Genomic DNA, 21,015 nt, shown 5'->3' with positions numbered 1-21,015 from the left:
CTTTTTCATATTTTTTTTATTTTTAGAAAGATAATTCCAAAAGGCATCAGAATTGGGAATGTACTTCCCTAAATGATATGGGAAGAAATATTTTGTTGCATAAGTTGCTTATGCATGTTCTTCTTCTGTAAGTTAAGATCGTAAAAACATTAGATTTTTATCTTAAGGTGTAAATGACTAATGCATATCATCATTTATCACCAACCCACAAGGATCACTTTCCTGTTTTGTTTGACTCTTATTTGCACTTATGTGACTTTCAGTCCTCAGTGACTGGCTGGACATACACTAGTATGGATATCACAATGGCATGTTTCACAAAATATGGCAGAAAAACAAGAGCCTACATTTCCCTCAGGACAAAGTTGTAGTGTGCCTGTTTTACCTTGGTACTTTGACTTTGAAAGGCTAATAGAGTCTACCTGATTTATAAAGTCACAGAAGTTGACTGACAAAATCAAGTGGGTCATGTTGTTGTTTAGCTGCTCATGCTTCTTGAGAAGGACTGTTTATACATTAATTTTCTGAACTGTTGAACTTCGAGTATTGCTCTGAGTGACACTAATAGCTTGTAATAGATGGGTTTGATACTGTTTCTTCATGGTTTAATTGGCATGCTAGCAATCTTTCCCTCTCTCCTGCCCCCCAGATAGCTTAAATACTTGGTTTCATTACGGCATGAAACATGGTACTTGGGTGGATACTGGCTGTACTTACTTGACCATAATTACTCCCCACAAGCAGTTCACCACCTTAGTATAGTAGGTAATTTATATATTAACTCTTTTGGTCACGTACTATCTAAATAAAAAAAATCTCCACATAAGCATTTTTAAACACGAAAGGAGAAATAGATTAGGGTATGCTGACACATGATCATTTCCAGTGATCATCTTCAACTGGAAATTTGCCCATTTTATTACATTTTTTTTTTAACTTGGCTTCCTGGAGAAACTAGCTTATGCAGTTGCAGAGTGTCTGTGCTGTGTATCTGTTGATTCTGTTGTCAGTTTTCAGCTAAATTCACTTTAAGCATAAACCAAGATTATTAGTTGTTACAGGCTTTATGAAAATAGGCAGTAGCAGAAACTGTATGAGTTCGGTGGAGAAAGACCATAATATGATTGCATCTCATTAGACATCAGAAAGTCCCCTTAAGCAAGTGCTGCAGTTGTTTCAAAAAGCAAACCAAAACAACCCCCCCCTCAACTTGTACCATTGCAGACCTCAGCTGCACATTCCAGAGTTTGGTGACAACCATAGTTTAAAAAATTACATCTCTGTGTGTACTGTCTGCTGTGTTGGCACAGGAGCCTTTGTGGGGCCTGGCTATGAATCGGATCAGGAAAAAGAATGAAAAGTTTTTAGATATTTATTTAACCAGTTCTGTTATTCACAGTGTGGTTCCTTAAATGTCCCTGCTGCCACAAGTGATTATCCATGCTGTGTTGTGTGTCAAGCCACTATCATCTCTGAACATTCAGTAACTTGAAAGCACTGCCTTAGAAACCCAGAGTTATTTAATTATCAGGCAGAAATCTATAAAAAGCTATAGTAACTGTTTGCGTAGTGACTGTTTATTTTTGTCATAGGGAAGATAAAACTTTTAAAAATAGTTCTGTTTAATTTCTATCTAAAGCTGCCATGATGAGAGCTCTCTTCCTTTAGGACACCTCACCATCTTTGAACTTTGGTAGCTTTCATTCTACATATTTTGGAGAATTTACTCATTTGGGAACACTAGTGCATCACTAGGCACCCTCATGACAGCTTGTTCCAGCTGGCCTGTTGGAGCTGAACTTTGGTCTGCTTGTGAACCAAGCTGGTACCCAGTTACTTCAGCCACTAAAGTTCTTGAGTAGATCTTGAGAGGAAAGAGCAGTCACAATTTCCAGTGGTTTTGATAGTGAAATGCTTAGTTTTGTAAACTAAATGGTCCATTTTAATTCAGACTCTTAACCTCTTACAGATCATTAAAGTATTAACACTTTAGGTAAATGAAGATCAAAACATTTCTGAATGGTTTACGTATTTATTGCCTGTCAGCTATAATGTGATGAAGAACTGGCAGTGTGCAATTATAGATAAATGTTCCCACTCAACTGGAAAGTTTTAACAAAGACATGGTTTAAAATGAAGATGTCTCTTTGTTCATTTTGGGGCACCTGTGAGCTGAATGCAGCCTCCTTGAAACTTGTAATTAGATGACTTCTGCTGGTGGGGCAGTCTTACCCATAACTCCCCCAGCAACGGGCTGGAGACTGTACCTTTACCAGCTCTTGACAATGACTGGTGCACCCCTCCATCCCCAACAAAAGTGCAGGTTTTTTCACAGTTGAGAGAAACCAGTGTAGGAAGGCATGTCAAGTTGGGAACCTTCCTGTCAAAGTTCCTTCTCTATGGAGAGAGACCGTGCCAAGGGGAAGACCAGAGGAAGACTGGATGCAGGAGACCATCCAGAAGGCAGAGACAGAGGGATGCAAGAGTTTTTGACGAAGAGGCAGAGTGGAACTATGTCTAGCTGAGGAATGAGGTGACCCCTGAATTGGAGGGTGGAGGAAATCTGGAAGAGATGAAAGGATTTGTGGTGACAGGAGAGGTACAGTTGGGAATTGGGAGTGTGGGAAGCAATGAACAAGGGTGGGACTGGACTTGCAGTTGAAAAAAAAAGTTGTGCCAAGATCAGGAACTGCAGCCAAGAGGGTGGGGAAAAGCATGAGATGGGGAACAAGAGGAACATGGGTGGAGATGGGAATTAATTCCACTGAAGCTCTAAAGCCCATGGGCAAATGCAGTGGAGTTTCTCCCTGGCTGGAGGGTGGAGACACTACATCATGCAAGAAAACTTGTTGCTATTTCTGGTTCCAGAAACAAGTGGGGAACAGCCAGGTGCTTCCAACTTGGTGTCTTCTCCTCTGGATGCCCTTGAGGCATCTGCAGGAAGCTACAATCATAAGGCAGGAAATACAGCGTTCCTGCATCGAGTACCTGAAATCGCTTATTGAAGAATTTGATAAACATATCAGTCACTGCTGATTGTTCTGTTGTCTGATTCAGTTTACTGTATTTCTCAACTACAAATAAATGTACTGAATGTGAATATTTTGTTAATGTGAATAATTTCTTAATGTAAAAATTAGTTTTTAATGAAATTATTAATCTGCTTACCCAAGTGTTGGTGTAGCCATAACTCAAAAATGCCCTGAATAATTTTTAAATGCTTTTCATAGTTTTTCTCAAATTTACTATTAGGCATAACTACAGCTCACTGTACAGTTCTTCCTTTTTCTTACATTGCTTTTGAAGGATGTTTTCTTGCAACTATGTTTTTGCTAAATCAGAAGCAAAGATAAACTCTAAGATTCTGTTTCCTGTTTCACTGAGGTCACTTAATGTTTGGGTTTTTTTTCCCCTTTGATTTTTCTAGTAACAGGATACCTAAATGTTTAACTCTGAGCTCTGGAAAGGTCTCTGACTCACCCTTGATTTCGTTTAGACTATTGGTTTCTTAAGCCCACCTATAAGTGATGGGTTCTTTTAATAACAAAGTGAAATGTTTCATAATACATACAACAGAATTATTGATCTTGTTATTCTTGCAATCTCCTTTTGGCTTGGGAATTACATCTGCATTCCAAATGTGATAATTATAATCTGTATACTGGTAAATATACAGTAAAATGGTTGCAGTATTAAGTCATTAACATATCTAGTACAGATATGATAAATCTAAAATTGTGAATTTATATGTGATTTGATAATTCAGATTTTTAAAAAATAGTTAAATACAGTATGCGTTCTTGGTGTGTGAATTTTCTGTGTCATTTGTCAGCTGGTATTTGGGGAATGTGGGGTGGTAAAAAAAAATTAATCTTGAGTTTAAAGTAATTATGAGGTCTCTCATGACCCAGATAAGTTACCAAAGAAACTTTTAGGAGTGTTCCTTTCTATTTTAAGCAGAATGGGCTTTTTGCTACCAAGAAAAGCATGTATCATTATAATGAGCTGGCTCTAGAGCCTTTTAATTTGTGTAGGTGTTACTCATGTCATGGTAAGCAGCCAGAGCAGTGATTCCGAAGAGAAGTATCTCATCTACTGTAAAGAATATTCCCTCCTTGTTCATTTATATTGATCCAAATACTTTTTTTATTGATGGGGGAAATGTAGTTTTTGCATGTACATATTTCTGATAGTGAAAATGTAAGGTTTAATTAAGACAAGCAAGGTAACCTTGCTTGTCTTAAACCTGTGCTATACATTGGGGACTTCAGAGAATGTAACCTCTGCTTTGCAACACCAAGCCTTTCTTTACGTGTACCAGTTTGTCCACTTTTTGAATCACAATATCATAAAAATTATTCTTTCTCCTTTAGGAAAAGCAGGATTCGATCACGTATAACCCTTTTGTTAAAAATGATACCAGTTATTTTTGAAAGTCTAGTGCCTTTATATTAACATGGCTCATGTCTTACTTCTTTATCTTGGGCTTCAGGTTGTCTTCAGTCTGTGCTGTTTGACTAAGTGTTTCTGTACAGTAAGACTGAGTAATCTTGAAAAATATATGTTCATATTGCTAAAGAGTTATATTAAGATATACAGAGGTCTGTTAGGGATAAAGTGGTGAGCTTGGTTTTGTCCGTTGTGGATCAACTAAGATTTTCAAAGAGTCATTTAATATGTTAACTGAGTCTGAATACTCAGTGTCTCATGTCAGGTGAGGTTTTATGCCTGTAAAGGGTACAAGGTTTCACTGATATGCTTGCGATTCATTTAAATATTAATTGCTCAGCATATATGTGTTAATGTGTAAGCATATAGCTTTTGACTGTATTCCTTAAAGCTACTGTATTAGATATCTAAAGTTATAGCTCTGAAAGAACATGTGTGCATATGTGTGTAATGTAACAGTGGGCAGTCTTTCTTTCTCTTCTTTAAATAATATTTCCATTTAGTTATGAAACATACCTTTTGTTTATGTTTTTTGTATGTGCTAGAAATGGGTGAGATGTAAATGCATTTTATGCCACAAGGTAGTACAGAGATATTTTGATAATTCAGTTGATGTGAAATATTTTTTTCAATTAATTTCTGATTTTTTTCAGAGAGCTAGGTTATATGAGAGCTTAAGTGAAGACATGCTGAGGGAATGAGGAAGACTTGGATAAAATTGTGGTGGCAGAAGTGAAGGTAGTCAGGGTTTCAGTAGTGGTTTCTTTATGTGCTGGCCAACTGCAGGGTCTTTGGAGCAGGAAGAGTGATTTGGCTTTGTCCACAGTGTAGTTTGCTGAGCAATGTAGACTAAGGAGAACAAAGAGAAGAGGTGAACAAGTGAAAGAAAGGTTAATACAAAATTGAGGTAAGACTAATTGAGCCAATGGATCATATTAAAACTATGCAATAGTTCTAAGACCTGGTTTCAGTGCACTGCAGCCAACAAATGGAAAGTGTTAGTCATATTTTCTTCATTAAGAGTGTAAGCTACTGACTTATCCTGTAGAAGGCAACTTTTTCTTTTTTTTTTTTTTTAATGAAATGGTTACTGTTATCATTCTACACAGTCCATGGTACTCTTAAATAAATAATCCTTTGTTTAGCATGTAAATCAATCCTTTGTGGATACTAATCCTTGATGTCTTTACCAGCTGATTTGAAAATAGAAAGTTTGCAGTGTTTATACCCCTATGTGATTTTAAAAATCAAAAAGCCCACTGGAATTTCTAAATGAAATGAGAAAATATAATTAATTTTCATTGTGTTTTTTTATTTAATTTGTCTTTCTCTAAATAATTAAATTTTTTTCTCTCATTTAATTCTGTTTCCAGACAGCATAGTTCAGATAGATCTTTACTAGCATGAACTGTTTTGTTTGTTTAAAAAAAAAGTGTTCTGGAAGGCTGCATGAAGTGAGGAATGCCTTATTTTTCAGGATATGTTTGTATGAATAACCCCTGTCTATTCTGTATCTTTGAGAGCACATGGTAATCTTGTATGAAGTAAGGTTAAAAGGTAAATGGTATGGTGCTGTTTCTTTTGGCTATTGTACTAAAGTGTTTGACCTTTTAGCAACCTATTTTTATCTTAGGCAGTAAACTGTTTAGCTCTGCTTATCAAAAGAGACTTCGCTGTTCTCTTTCCATGCTGTTCTTATCCAAAACACACTGTATCAATCCAGTATCAGTGGACTTCATCAGCCACAGCTATTATTTTGCTTAGAGATACAGCATTAAAAGTTTATTTATTGTAACAGTACATTTTATTCAATAAATACTTTCACATATAAGTTATGTGGTTTCCAGTTTCATTATCTAGTTTAGATCTTCTTTTGTATTACCTCCTTATTAGCTTACTTTCTCCCCACATTTTAGCTGTTTGACTTGAAATTGTTTGTTTTGGTGTCTGCCCTGAAGTGAATTATTTTAGACTTCAAACAATAGGTTATGTATCTCTAAAGATTAATATGACAAAGTAAGTTTGTTTGCAGATATTAACAGATTTTGTAATTATTTGAGGACATCTTCAAATCATCAAGGTGTTGGAGATAATTTGAAATGGAAAGTTGAAGAGTCAACTCCACCTTACCTTTTCGTTGCCTATGTGATTTGCCAGAGCGAGGTTCGATGCATTGGAGTGTTGACTAGAGGCAGAACTTATTGCATCTCTGAAGTGACCACAATTCATAATGCTGCTGGTGATACTCAAATCTTTGACCTGTGGGAAACTGACTGAACTGCTGGGTAGTGGCTAATTTGTTCTACCTTTAATTTTTTTAATTGACTTGTTAATTTACATGATGCTTTACCATCATTACTAGTAAACAAATACCAGTACCATAATCAGCCCCCTTGTTTTACGGTTAGAATAAATAGGACATTCCATGAAGTAAATCCAAGAGGACTGAGTCTTAGACCTCTAGTATCCTTGTGCAGGTTTGGTCTCTTGAGTAGTAGGAATATCTCTGTTATCGTTTTTTTTCCGTAGTGAATTTGTTGCATCATGGTGTTTTCACAATTTATAGGTGTCAGGGATCACAGAAAGCTGCTCTAAGCTATGTGAAGAACATGGAGCTAAAGTGCACTCTCAGAAAAATCCAACTAACCAAAGAACCCAAACAAACCAATGCAAAACAGTATTTGATGATCCCAGTTTTCTTCTGTTGTTCATAATAGTTTTTATAAGGGCTGACTGAAGCCAGACTCAAAAAGAATCAAAGCTTTTCATTGGATGCCAGAATCTGAAGACAAGTGAATACTTCAAAAAGTCACAAGTGTGTCCACGTATCTTGCCAAGTTCATTCCAAATCTGTCCTCTGTCAATTCACCCCATCAGACAACTTCTGGAAAATGTTCAGTGACACTGGATTGAATGTGTCAGACATTCCTTTAATGAGTTTGATAGGTAACAGTTCTTGTGCTGAAATGCAGCATTGCTTAATTATCTCATTAATAAAGGCTTGTAATGAGGAAATAGAAAGCCAGTGTTCTTAGTCTCAAAAGATCTTTTTAAAATACAAAACAGGCTTGTTTTTCGCATGGAAAAATAGTTCACAATTTGAAAATCAGTGACTCCCAGTCTTTTTTGAACCAGCTAATTGCTGTGATTCTTCAATATTACTTATGAACTGTAAGCCAGACTTACCAAATAACTAATTACAAGTACTGTGGGATACAGTCAGTGGTGTATCCACTGAGTAAATGCAGAACTCCCACTATGTTCCCTTCGAATCACAATTGGTAATCACTGCCCTAAGACATGTGATTTACTAACCATAAAAGACAATCTCTACTCCTTGTGGCTTTCTTCTTGGGGAAAGACATGCTTTCTATTTTAACCAATTTTTGGATCAGATTTCTGCTTCCAAATTAAAGTGGAAATAGCTAGAATTGTGGGAACAGATTCAGAAGGAGATATAGTTTGGGTGTTGAATCCTAAAAATACAGAAGGGGTAAACATCTTTGCAATGAAAAATGAGGCTTCACCATACAGCATTTCTGACCTGCTCCTGCCCCAGCCATTATGCTAGTTTTGTGTTCTGTTTCCTTCTTTATTTTGTATTTGACTGAAGATACATGCTGAGATAGGTGCTTGTTTCAGCACAGATTCTGTGTGCTTTATCTAGGTTAGGTAGCTGTTCTATGAGCAGTCTTTGGATGAGCTCAGAGACTGGACACACTAGTAAGGCTATAGATAAATGTCCTTTCTAGATGTCATCTACAGCTGCTCGTTGCCCTTACACTCAAGAATAGGCAATTCCTCCCAGCAGCACAACTGATGGGCTAGCATGCGACCTAATTAGGCTGATTTTGCCTAAAAATGAGTTTTAGGAGTAATCCTGTATATTGCTGGCTCACACAAATAAGTGGTGTGATGGTTTCTGGTGTGGGGATGGTGACAGCTGGGAAAGGGGAATAGTCTTTTCAGCCGTCACAGCTGCATATGGAAAAAGATATCCACAAGCCAGGGAAAGCTTACAGAAGTCTTCAAAAACATGGTCTAAATTTACTTTTTCCTTTATTTGATTTTATATTTGAAATGAGTGCTTAAAGTAAATGGTGAAAGTGAATATTTAGAAGGGTAGAGACAGGACAATGACTTGGACATGAAAAAAATTCGATCCATTATTGAGGCACTAATAAAACCGATTTGTGAGGCTAATACAATGTGTGAAGTAATTCTAAACTTTCAGAAACCTTAAGGTTTAACATTAAGTAATAAAATGTTGGTAATCTAAGTTTGTTTTTTTTCGTTTTGCAGCTGTTGCTTTTCTTTTCTGAAAAGTTGTCTGTTACATACAGTAGTTTGTGTAGTGTTTTCTTTATGCTGCACACATGATTAAAAACCCTTGCCTTTGGCATGCCCATTCCTCTAGCATTTTTTTAACCATTTAAGATAAAAAAAATGAAGTTGCTCTTTAGACAGTGATGGTGTGAAAGTCTTCTCATTTAAGGGCTGGTTCTGCAACTCATCAATCCACTAGCTTTGAGTTTATAATAACTGTGCTGCTACCAGTTAATTGTACAACTGATCTGCTGGGAGTTGCTCTTAATTAGAAAAGGAAGTTTTATTGGTTTTGTTTTCTTCTCTTGCTGTTCGTTTACATTGTGCCATGGAATCAAATACAGGTGATGCACACCTCAAGGTAAAATTCTGTCTTGCCCATTAACAAAAATGAGCCCTCTTAAATGCAGAATGTTGAATCTGAGCATATTTGTAGCTGAGGATATTTGTTGAAATTGAGTATGAAGACTTTCGTTGAGGGAAAACTAAATCACCACAAGTCACTTCTTGGTAAAAGCAAATGCATCATTGTTGATCTTGACTGCAACACAGTCCATATATGTGGGTTTTAAGCTACTGTATTTTCTGTACAAAAATATTTGTATGTTTTTATGACACTGAAGATTGGTTTGTCATGTAATTGTTGCTGTTAGTATATAGCCCATACTGATGAAGTTTAAATGAATATAACTTCCCTTTATGGTCAGTGCATATAACTGAAAGCTGTTAAAGCATTTTTAACAAGAGAATTAACACAGAGTCTTTTGTAGATAAACTTCACCCTTCCTGTTTTGGATGGAGCAATAAGTTTACCATGGAGCAGATTTAGGAAATAGCTTTCCATCAATTCAGTATTTTATAAATAAAAAGTTTCAGGGTGGGGTCCTTCCTTTGGCATAAAGCTGATTATTTCCTGTTTAATCCTGAACTGGTGCATTTCAAGTAATGTGACTTTTTTAGCATCCATCAGAGAGGAGAGCTTTTAGGATTTTGTTTTCATTTATGGTTCTATGAAGATAAAGTTTCTAGACTTGAAGATCATTATAGAACAAAGAGAAATTAATAAATACATACATTTTTGCTCTTTCAGAAAATGTTTGGACATAACTGCACAGTTGTTTGTAGCTGGGCATTCTTAAACATGCAGCTTCTTATATGTGAGATGTCACTGATATGTCTTAAAGAGATTATCAGTACTTCTGGTGAGGTTTAGAAATTGATGAATTGCAATTGCTGTAGATTATTTGAATTCAGGTATGTCATCTGCTTGCAGAAGGCACACGCTTTCCACAAGAAGGATGTGTAAGAAGTAGAACTCAAACTATTACTGCTGTTTTACCTAAGGAACACACAAGTTAATATATTAAGTAACACTACCCTCATCCAACACATCTGTTGTAAAGAAGCCTATGAAATCTAGGCCACACACAAACTGGTCTCCAAGGGCCTGTAGTTGGTGGTAGAATGCTGTTATTATGTGGTCTGATTGGTTTAGTGAAGAATTATCTCCAGTAAAACCATGTAACATAATAGTCCTTGCTCTCCCACATGGGAGCTACTTCTGCTTGACTGAGAAAGACATTTCTTGAAGAAGTAATAATGCACTTGCTCTTGCCAAAATGTAACATTAAATGAAGTGTATAGTCATGTACATTTTTGCTGTGTATCAGTTCTTGTTCATTTAAACATTTGCTTGAAGTCTTCCACTGTTGTATTAAAAATTATTAAATACATGGACTTCCTAGCAGTATATTTATAGTAAATGTCTTGCTTCTCATTGAAAACGTGTAGTAATTTTAAAGCAATGGGGAATTATTTGGAAAATGTAAGTTTTTGCAAACAAAAGCTCTGTTGCTGAACTTTCCAGATACTAATTTAATTGCCAGGCAGTACAACTTTGTATGTGATGCTTTCCCTGTTCACTTAGCTGAGATGGTTCAGTAGTTCATATGAGCAGTTTTCTAAATAGTAGCAACTAGGTTGGCTTTTGCTGTGATTGTTCAAAACTATATAGCCTTGCTCAACAGATTTGTCCTTGTTGTGAAGCTGGAGGTGGAAACACTACCATTGTTGAGGACATGTCTTTTAATTGCTTTTTGGTGTGTTTTGGCTCTGCTCAACAGTATTATGCAAAAGCTGTATGTTCCATCTTCAGATTGCTTTATAAAAATTGAGTAAATACACAAAACCATGTAATTTTTTTGTTTGGATGGTGAAGGGAAGAAGAAAGGTGTTGAGGGATGGTGCTTCTCTACAGAAATGGTGATTAGAAGTATTGCTGAGGAGCAGAGCCCTGCACAACAGAAAACATAGGAAGATGAGGCTGACGTGTGGAAGACAAGGCTCTGTGGCTTTGTTGGGTGCTCCTGCAGTCACTGCACTCCTGAGCCAGTCACAGACTTCTGCGCTGCAGTGGATGCCTCCACCCTGTGCAAAACTCGTGGCTTCACTGTAATTGCAGAGGTGTCACCAGGGGCATGATACGAAGCAAAGGAGTATCTGAATGATGTCTTGAGCTTAAACTGGAGATAATGGTTTCATGCAAGTAAATAATTTGGCCTGCATGTTTTCTTCCCAGTGTATTAAACAATGTGGAAAAGACCAGAGTTGTGTCTCAGGACCCAGGCCAACTCTTCAGAGTTTTCAGCCTTAAAATGTTCATGTAAGCTCAGCAGAGTTTGGTACTGTAGACATAGTTACCCACTCCCCAATTTTACAGAGCACTTTTCATACTAAAATTCTGCTTGAAAATGAAGCAGGAAGCATTGTTTTAGACTGAATCTTTCTTGTTCAAATTAGCTTAATGAAAAGAATAAATAAAAGCGCAGGCAGGAGATGCTGTGGCATAAACGCAAGATGCTGTAGACCAGCCGAACAGAAACACCATGGGCCCGTGTGGGGAGCAGAGAGACTGGCTTCTGGAGAGTTTAGAGGCGGGTGGCCTCAGCTGCCTCTCCCAGGGGCCCCCTCCCAGGCGCTGCGGGTCCCAGCGCCCAGCCCTGCTGCACTGTGCTCACGGGTCCTTGAGGGCGAAGCAGAGTTCAAATTGGAATTGACACCTCTTTTAAGGTGAGGGCTGTATCAGCATCTATTCCACATGAGGGACTTCCAGCAGACCTTACAGTCAGGTGTTTGAATGCCAGAAACGGTGGGCTTACATTCTGAAAGCTGATTAAATCTATTAAACCGAGCACTTGAAACTTTCAATAGAAAGGGAGGCAGAATTGCATTTAGGTGAAAATAACTTTAATATTTTGCATATATTCAGTACGTAGCAAATTAACATGAAATTATTCGTTATTACATAGTAGATTAAATAACTTGTTTCCCCCAATTTGCATTTCAATGCATATCTAATTGGTCTGTGAACACATTGATTAATGGGTGCAGAAATTACTACATAGATTCAAGGCAAAATTGTTAGTGTGTTTTTAAGAAAGGAACAGGGTAGACTTGTTGGTATTTTATAATTTAAAATTGTATATGGCTATTGTAACCAAGTATTGAATTTGTTGTACATTAATTTAGTTTTTGTAACCATGAAAAATAGTTCATCTTGGTTAAAAACCAGTTTTAAATGTCTTGATCATGCAAATTGTCTGCAAGTGGTTTAATGGTAGTTCTGAGCATTCTTTGCACTGTGGAGCTATAAATTCATATATTATACTCATAAACATAACAGTACAATTACACTGCCACTGAAATAATGAAAATTTCTCTGTACTCTTTCGGTAGAGGACGAGCTCATTGTACTTGAGTAGATTTTGTGTAAGCTAATAAAGTCTAATTTGATGGTTGAGAAAAATCCAAGATAATATGTAAATAAATTAAGCAGTTATTTGAGGAGAGGTAATAATTCCTTTTAAAAGATGTCTTTGGCAAAGACGATACTGTGATACCAGCAATATTGAAATCTTTCACTGTATAGTAGTTTCCCAGTTTACTAGAGCTTATGTGCACAATTATAGTGCAAAATCTTACTGTGTATGCAATCAGGTTAGAGCTAGGTCTACATTACAAAATCTTTTAGTATTGCTCTTAGGAATACAAGAAAAATTATCGCTCATCGTCTGTCTACCTATGCCAGAAAATCTTGGCATTGATGTGTCTCTGTTAACAGAAGAGTGCTTTGTCAGACTTATTTTAGGTCTGCTGAGGAGGGGAAATAAGAAGCTGGCTTATACCACCAGAGGGCTATACCAACCTAGCTATCGTTTAGCTGGGGGAGCAAAAGCTGTTACCTCTGTCTGGTGTAGAGGAGCCCTGGGGCATCACTGAAGCAAGAGAAATTTCAGGTGGTTTGCTCTTTCATTACTGGGATGTCTGGAGGGAATGCGATACGGCTTTCAAACTTGTGCTATACTTGTGCTCTGCAAGTTCGAACTCTGTCTTTGTCAGAAATCAAACAACTACCAGTGAGCATGTTGCTTCTTTCCTCCTTGCATGGGCTATTTGATACTTGTAGGAAATGTGCCCTTAGTAACTGAAAAGTTTCTGTGTTCTGAAATATAATATTAAATGAATACTTGCATGAATCACAGATACAAGACTGTGATTGCTGGGCATGTTGTGTCTTCTCAAGGATGAGTTAGTATCTAAGGGTTTCAGGCTGTTTAACATGGTTTCTGAGCCACAACACTCAGAACGCTAACTTCTTCCCCTGTGTGAAGTGAGAGCCTTGAGGGTCTTTGGCCTTCTGGATGAAGAGCTGAGAACAGGCATTTCAGAAGATGAGCGCTGACTCACAAGCACTGATGGTGGGCTGTATACATATGGTGCAGAGCTGCTCAGAGAGCCTAGAGTTGCGTCATGTTGCTGTGAAGGAGTCCTAGTGGAGGTGAGAGAGTGTTAGATGAATCTGTAAATGTATGGAATGATAAGAACGCTCAAAAATACAGGGAAGACTGTGGTGAAAAAAGCAAGGGCTTGGAAATTACATACGAAAACATGGGCATCGATTCCACTTGCTAAATCATCGCATCCACTTAATGGATGTGGTCCTCCTCATGCCTGGTGGTCCTGCTTGTGTTTGTGAGCAGAAGTACCACCTTCTGCATTGAAATGAATTTGCCCATCTCTTGCATAAAGCTGCTTGAGCCTTGCATGCAGAAGTCTCTTAATGATTTCTATTCAAGAGGCTTTTACACATGTATAAAGCGAAGAGCATTCGCTTTATAGTGCTATATATATATAGCATTCGCTTTAAAGTGCCACAGTCATATTTATTCAAAACCATAGCTGGAGAAGATAGTTAATGTTGTCTCCATTTATATAAAATAAAGCACTTTTCATTAGAACAATTCTCCCAGAAATGAGAAGTGAAAATTCAGTTGAATCCTTTCGGAGACAGAGAAATTTGCGTCTCCCATTTGCTACTCAGTTGGACGTTCTACTAGCTGTGGACGTGGGAGATACCGAAGCTAACTTGCAGCTTGGTGGGACCAGTCTTCCTGAGGGCCTTTCCAGTTATCAGGGGACTTCCCTCGTTTCCCTCTTCTTCAAAGGCTGCTTAGAGCAGAAGCTGTAGTTTTAGCTATTCTGAATCACCTTGAGAAGTTAAAAAGTCTTTCTTTGCACAGACTGTAGAGCTAAGCTGGGGAAATTTGGTGCATGACTTCCCTTCTTGTTTTTCAGCATCTCTGTTGTGCAAAATATACAAGCAGCTTTGCAACAGTTTTGGAGAACATGAGACTGTGCTAGGCAGAGGAAGGAAATGATGCAGACTTTGTCAGTGAGTAGTAGACTTGTCAGCAAGGGTATCCTCTAGCTAGGTATAATTTCATCCATGCCCAGAGTTCAGATTTGTAACAAAGTTTTGGTGATGGTGTTTTCTACCCATCAAAAGAGCCATTCAATACATTTTCTTTGGTTTAAGCCAAGACCATTTTTAGATTATCATTGCAGGAGGGATTTAGCAGTCTAAGACATGAGCGGTCTGCACATGCTTGCTTCCACCCTTCTTTCTTCCCCATCAGAGTTTAACGTCCCAGAGCTGAGCTGGAAGAAGAGTATGTATGGTATCTTTCATCTCTTTTTTGTCAGTGTCGTAAGTCACTGTCAATGAGGCTTTGAAGGTAACTGTGAAAACTTTGCACAGACACAGATTAGGGAGTTCTCAAAAGTTTCATTCTGCCTGGTGAGTTCTAGGGCTTGATCACCTCCAACCAGGGGGACTAACTCCATTGCTCTAGCTAGATCTGGAAGTAAAGGTCTTTTAGTTATATTTCAACAGTTTTAAGTGCAAATTTTGGTTTAGTTTTCTCTATTAACATGTTGCAGGTGGATGACACCTTTAGATTTGCCTAAAGTGCTTGTACAGAGACTAGCACAGTTGATCTCAGCCAGAGTTTCTGTGCTATTATCTTGTAAGACTAAAAAGAGCTAAAATGCCATGAGAATAATATAAAAGTAGGCATATTTTTGAGCCTCTGACCTCACAGATGCCAGATGTGCTGATTTTGGAAAACTCTTCAAAGGCAACTTGAAGTCAGCTAATATACTTATTATTCATAGGAGATATATATATATATTTTGTGTATGCGTATATAAAATAAAGATATATTTGGGAAGAGAACAGCTGTTTCTGCTTCTCCTTCATCTGCTTACTAAAATGTTACATGTTCTTTCCATTATCCTGACGCTGTAGCTTAGGTCAGAGAGTAAAAGTATGCTAGGGCCTTGGTAAATGATCACCCTATGGCTTTAGCTGTTTTCAGGATTACCTGACATATATATCAGACAGAATAATCATGTTGTTGGTGTTATTCCCTTTCTTGTTTTTTAATGTAAACCCGTTATTTCTTCTTTCCACACACATGGAATCATTTTCGGTTTTTAATTCCAGATGTTTACAGATGAGCTTTCTATGGTCTGAGCTCAAAATCAACATCAGCTGGAATTTTAAAGATAGGGCTATTTTCAAACCTTGTTGGGTCACAAGTTCTTCCAGTATTCTTCTACAACAGAGAGCTTTTTTGCTTGTTTGGAGTCTTTCCTGCAGTTTTCTTTCTTCCTCAAGCATCGTATTCTCAGTTTATTTTCCAGAAGACGGATTTTAATATGCCATGTCACCATCCTCTTTTTCAAGAGCTTTGAGTGCTTTCACAATTGTTTTCAAATAGTTGGTTGTACCATTAAGCTGTAATTAATATCTTCCATAGTTGATATTCTTGTAATTGATAATCTCTACTCCCTTTTGCAAAGCATAGTAACTCCTCTCTGAGGGTTGGTAGCTGTGCACTGGCTTCAGATGTAAACTGGTTTATGAAGTTACTTCCACTTCACAACTGTGGCTTATAGTTCTTTCAGTTGTGCTGATGCATGTGGTTTTACAATTGAATCACTGAATCACATTAATTGGAGGGGAAGTAATTTTAAAAGGGATTATCTCAGTGATGCAATTTACGTCGCAGCTATACAAATAGGTTTATCAGCACAGTTGAGAAGGAGACAGATTGCACCAGGAGGATCAGAATTAGCAGCTGGGGTAGAAAGCTTGTTGAGGGAAAATTGCTCAATTATTGTTAGAGGAGCTGAGCTGCTTCCTTTGTTTTCTGTTGTTAGAACTGCCTTCCTGCTCCACCTTTGCCCTCTTCCCCTATTTTAGGTCAATTCTATTTTTTTAAGTCTTTTGTCACAAAGTATTGAAAATGTTCATCTCGTGTATGAAGATTGTTGTGACAGCAGTGACTTGGCTCTCTTGATTCTCCTCCAAGTCTTCTTTTGTGAAAGTTTTGAAGAAAGATGTGCTTAAATTGAGCTAATATTTGTATGCTAAGGGTCAGAAAATGTCGTCTGGGTTAGTTCTTTGTGGTGTGAGAGAGCAATAGTAGATAGCACTATTTACCATTAATTTGAAGACCAGTTAAAAGTAGAGCTTTTCCTTCAGTTGTAGGTTTGGGTGCCTTCCTATGCAGAAGACAGGGTGATGTGCCTGTGTTCTCTATTAGTGTCAGGATTTCACTTGTGCTGGTGTTGCATGGCATCCTCTGAAGACTGACAGTTACCAGGTTTGTTTACCTGTGGAAGATCACTCACACATCCTTGGTCTGACCACTTCAAAGGTGATAAAATAGGACAAATAGACATGCAATTAAAAAAAAATGGCTCTGGGGAGAAAAGACCTTTCAGAAATCATTCTGTGAAGGTGCTAGCAAGCACGCTGCAAGTACTTGAAAGGTATGAGTTGTCCAAAGTGAAATACCATCTGTCTGTCTCACAGCTAATGAAAGACAGTGGCTCTTCCTGAGCTTTTTCCTTGGAAAGAGTCTGAAAAAAAGTAACCCAAATTTACTCTGTTTGAAGTTCTTTTAGCAAGTGCTGTGTTTTACTTGCTGTGGAACATGAACTATGAGAGTCTGGGTTTCATGCTGATATTTTACTACCAAAGAACTGAACATACAAAGCAGGAAACAAACCTCCACTCAGAAAAAATGCCATGTGCATACCATTTCCACACTTAAGATGTTTAGCTCCAGTTTGTTTTGGGCTGCACTCTTCTTTTTGACCTCTTAATCTCCTTGGAAAATGTTTCTTCCAGAAGGTTTTATTTTATTTGCCAGCCAGTGTTTGAAAAGTGGGTCATGTTTTAAACTATTTTTATAGAATATACTATCAAACATGTGAAAACTGCCTTTATTAAAGGTATCATGTTAAATTATTGTGTTTCTGATAATAGTTTAATTTGTGTGCAGAATATGTTTTGGGTTTTTTTTACTGCTCCTCTGACATGAATATGCTTGAGCTGCCCTTGGAAAGGTCCTTAAGAATAAAACGGTGTTGGTGGTGTTTGGTTGCAGGTTTTTTTTTGTTTGCGTTTTTCTTTCTTTTTTATTAATGGGAAACTGCTTATATACAGTTGTATCATTTGTGTCGACAATATAGATAAATATGAGAGGAAAGGGCCACACATTTTGTAAAAAACAAGCACACCCTATTAAAAGATACTCTGAATAATATCAACATTTTAGCTTTTTTTTTCTCCTAAAAAATGTATAGAGATATAAAACTTACTTATCTTCGTTCAAAAAGCCAGTGTATTTTCTAAATGGAAATTGGCCACAGAGGTGTGAAAATGAACTGCATCTGGCAGTTGGAAGACTTTGACAGGTTCCTTTTTTGGTGGGTGCTTTGATTAATAACCTTAGCTGGAATCTGAAAAGAAGTTTTGAAAGCCCACTGACTGACTCCTTTTGAAAACCACCTAAGAGCACAGTCACGTTTGTTTGAAAAACAGTGATAATGAGAACTTACTTCTCCTCAACTGTGGTACATAACTGACTTGCAAACTCTTCATTCCCTGCAGTACCCGATCAGACGGGTTCACGTAAACTGTTGCCAGGATTTCTCTTCTCCTTAGCTGTTGAATCACCAGTGCAGTCAAACTAATTAAAGTCATATTTGTCAAGGACCTCTACAAGAAACAGATATCCAACATGCAAACATAATTTGGTGAAATTATTTGAACACAACTTGTATTTAAAGTATTAGGAAAGATTACAAACTAAGTTAATCTTGCATTGTATAAAAATTGAGTTTGCTAGACATGCCACAGTTAAATTAATTTTATATATATTTGCAATGAAAATCTGGCTTTGCATTTGCAAGAGGAATTTAATCTCTTTCTTAAATGCTTTTCTTCCATTAAGAGTTATTTCTTATTTCCAGATAGTTCTGAACTAGTTACATTTGTATTACCACAGGTCAGAAGTGTATGCAAATATGTCTTGCAGTTGAAACTTGTGTTAAATCCAGTATTCTTTGTTTTGTTTGGATCTGCAATAGCACCAAACTCAATGAAGGTTGTTGGTGTGTTAAAGGGTCTCGCATTTAACTGTTTTCTAAAATGTGTTGTTTCTAGGTCTACAGACAAGACTGTGAAACCTTTGGCATGGTAGTGAAGATGCTGATCGATAAAGATCCATCGTTAGAGAAGTCCATTCAGTTTGCCCTGAGGCAGAATTTGCATGAAATAGGTGAGCGATGCATTGAAGAACTCAAACATTTCATTGCTCAGTACGATGCTGCCAATCAAGATCTATCAGAATCCTTCAAAGAGGGCTCATACTAAGGACAAAAATAGGCTTTTAGATCCTCTACATTGTGTATGCCATAATACATAAATCTGCTTTTTGTGGGGAAAGAGATCTTGTTGGACATTTGAACCCAAGCCCTGCCCTCCTCCGTAGTAGCTCAGGTGGCTATATCTTATTCACTGTGGTCTCCACAATTGTATTCTTCCTTACCTGTACTTGTTGATGTATATTCCTTTGAAAGGATGTTCTTTTCAAAAATGCTGTAAAGTGACAAAACTATTTTTGAAACCTTTACACGGTTACCTAGGAAAAAATGTTCAGTCCGATGTATGTGTACTTATGTTTTGATGTCTGTAAGTGTAACTTCAAACACTGTATTTTTATTAAAATAACAAGAAGCAGCTCTTCATTGGTCAACATGCAGAAATATGTCTTGGGTTTATATATATAGGAAGGGAAGACTTGCAAAATTGTTCACAAACACGATTTAAATTATTTATTATAGTTTAATTTTAAACTTCAGATTCATTCTGTAAAATTACACTAAGGGTTATCTCTAGTCTCTACTGCCAGAGCAGTTTAACTACTTGATATAAGAAGTGCTGCATTTTTGTTCTAGTTGCAGGTTCCACAAATGCCTTTTAAATTTTGTTTTCATATCATGAGTCATTACTGGTAAGCAGTATTATGTAGGATGAATTCAATTTTTTGTTACTATTTGCTACTAAACGTTTCCTTTGTTAAGTTTTTGATTACATCTCACAAAGTTTACCTGCAGGCAGCCACTGAACAGGGAAAGTCCCCTCTCCTACTCTCTCCATCTCCCCCCTTACACTTTCTCACCACTTTGCATCCATCAGTTTTAACAATTAGGTAGCAAGGTGGGGCAAGGAAAGCAGGCAGGACCATCTCTTTAGTAACTCCAGATTATTTTGGGTTGGGTGTAACGTGAAGCTGAATACTAAGGCCCAAATTCATCATAATTTCAAACCTAGGTGATTCTGGGTAATGTCTGCCACCACTTTTGACCTGATAGAGCAACTTGTAGTTGGGGCACCATGGTTGAGGACAGTCAAGAGACTGCCACTGCTACATGATTACTGTTCAGCGATGAAAAGTATTTAGGACTCATTGGATTGTGTACAGCTTTACATTTAATAAGGTACTGGGTTTTAGGAAAGGGACAATTTGAGTCATAATCACAAAGAGGTAAGTATAAGCACAATTGTTTATATACATTTGCATTTAGAAGCATGTGAAACTCTGTAAAAGGACTAATGACCAAAGCTCACCATTTCCAAAGTGCACAGTATTCTGAATGAAAGTCTTTGAATTCAGCCCCCTTATCAAGATAGCTTCTCAGATTTCATCAGAATGGTATGCAGAAAAATTAATGAAATAGCAGTGATTTTGCTTGTACAAAGTACTGTATGCATCACAGCACTTTACACATGCAAATCATTATATGGTATATTAAATGTGTATTAAATCAGATTCCTGAGATAGCTGATTAGTTTTAATGTCAGGAGGGTGTGGTTTTGCAGTTGGCTTTTGTTGGTTTCTAAGAGTTCACATTGCTCAAAGGAGATGACCTGCAATTTACCTTGTTGGCACCTGGGATTGTGTGGGCTGCACAGTGAGTGGGAATCAGCTCACGGATCCTACAGAATGCTAATTTGGGGAGAGCAGGGAAGAGAGGCAACCTGTTGTGGCACAGTAGCTAGACCTCACCCGCCTCTTCTGACAACAACCGAGATCAGTCATGAAACCACAGGCAAAGTCTTCTCTGAGGCAAATGTGTAACTACAGCACTACACTACTTGTCTACAGGACCGAGAGCCTTTGGGGTGTTACATCAGAGTTTCTGCTTTGGGTTAGAAATGCTAATGAAAAAAATACTGAAATCATGTTTAATATATTTTTTGATTAAAAATGTCCATTATTACTGTACAGTTTGTTAGGAATCTCCTTTACTAGAAGCCTGATTAAATTTACTATGATAAAAGTATCTGGTTTTTCAAGTGTTTTTCTGTAAAGTAAGACCTAAGCTTACAATAACAGAATCATAGAATATCTTGAGTTGGAAGGGACCCATAAGGATCATCGAGTCCAACTCCCTGCTCCTCGCAGGACTACCTAAAACTAAATCATGTGACTAAGAGCATCATCCAGATGCTTCTTGAACTCTGACAGGGTTGGTGCTATG

The 21,015-nt window shown here is 37.4% G+C and overlaps 1 protein-coding gene across 4 annotated transcripts in view; it reads left to right on the top strand.

Annotated features, from left to right (window-relative positions):
* PPHLN1 (periphilin 1) overlaps positions 1-20,817 on the top strand; it is a 71,357-nt gene extending 50,540 nt beyond the window's left edge. For all 4 annotated transcript variants that reach the window (XM_074903027.1, XM_074903028.1, XM_074903029.1 and 1 more), the window contains one exon: positions 18,635-20,817. In XM_074903027.1, coding sequence (XP_074759128.1) covers positions 18,635-18,844 — 210 coding nt within the window. In that variant the 3' untranslated portion in view covers positions 18,845-20,817. The remainder of the gene's footprint in view (positions 1-18,634) is intronic.
* The last annotated feature ends 198 nt before the right edge of the window (positions 20,818-21,015 follow it).

Source organism: Athene noctua, chromosome 3 (assembly GCF_965140245.1).
Source record: "Athene noctua chromosome 3, bAthNoc1.hap1.1, whole genome shotgun sequence".
Classification (NCBI taxonomy): Eukaryota; Metazoa; Chordata; class Aves; order Strigiformes; family Strigidae; genus Athene; species Athene noctua.
Note: the sequence above shows the minus strand (reverse complement) of the source record. Positions and strands in the feature narration are given on the sequence as shown.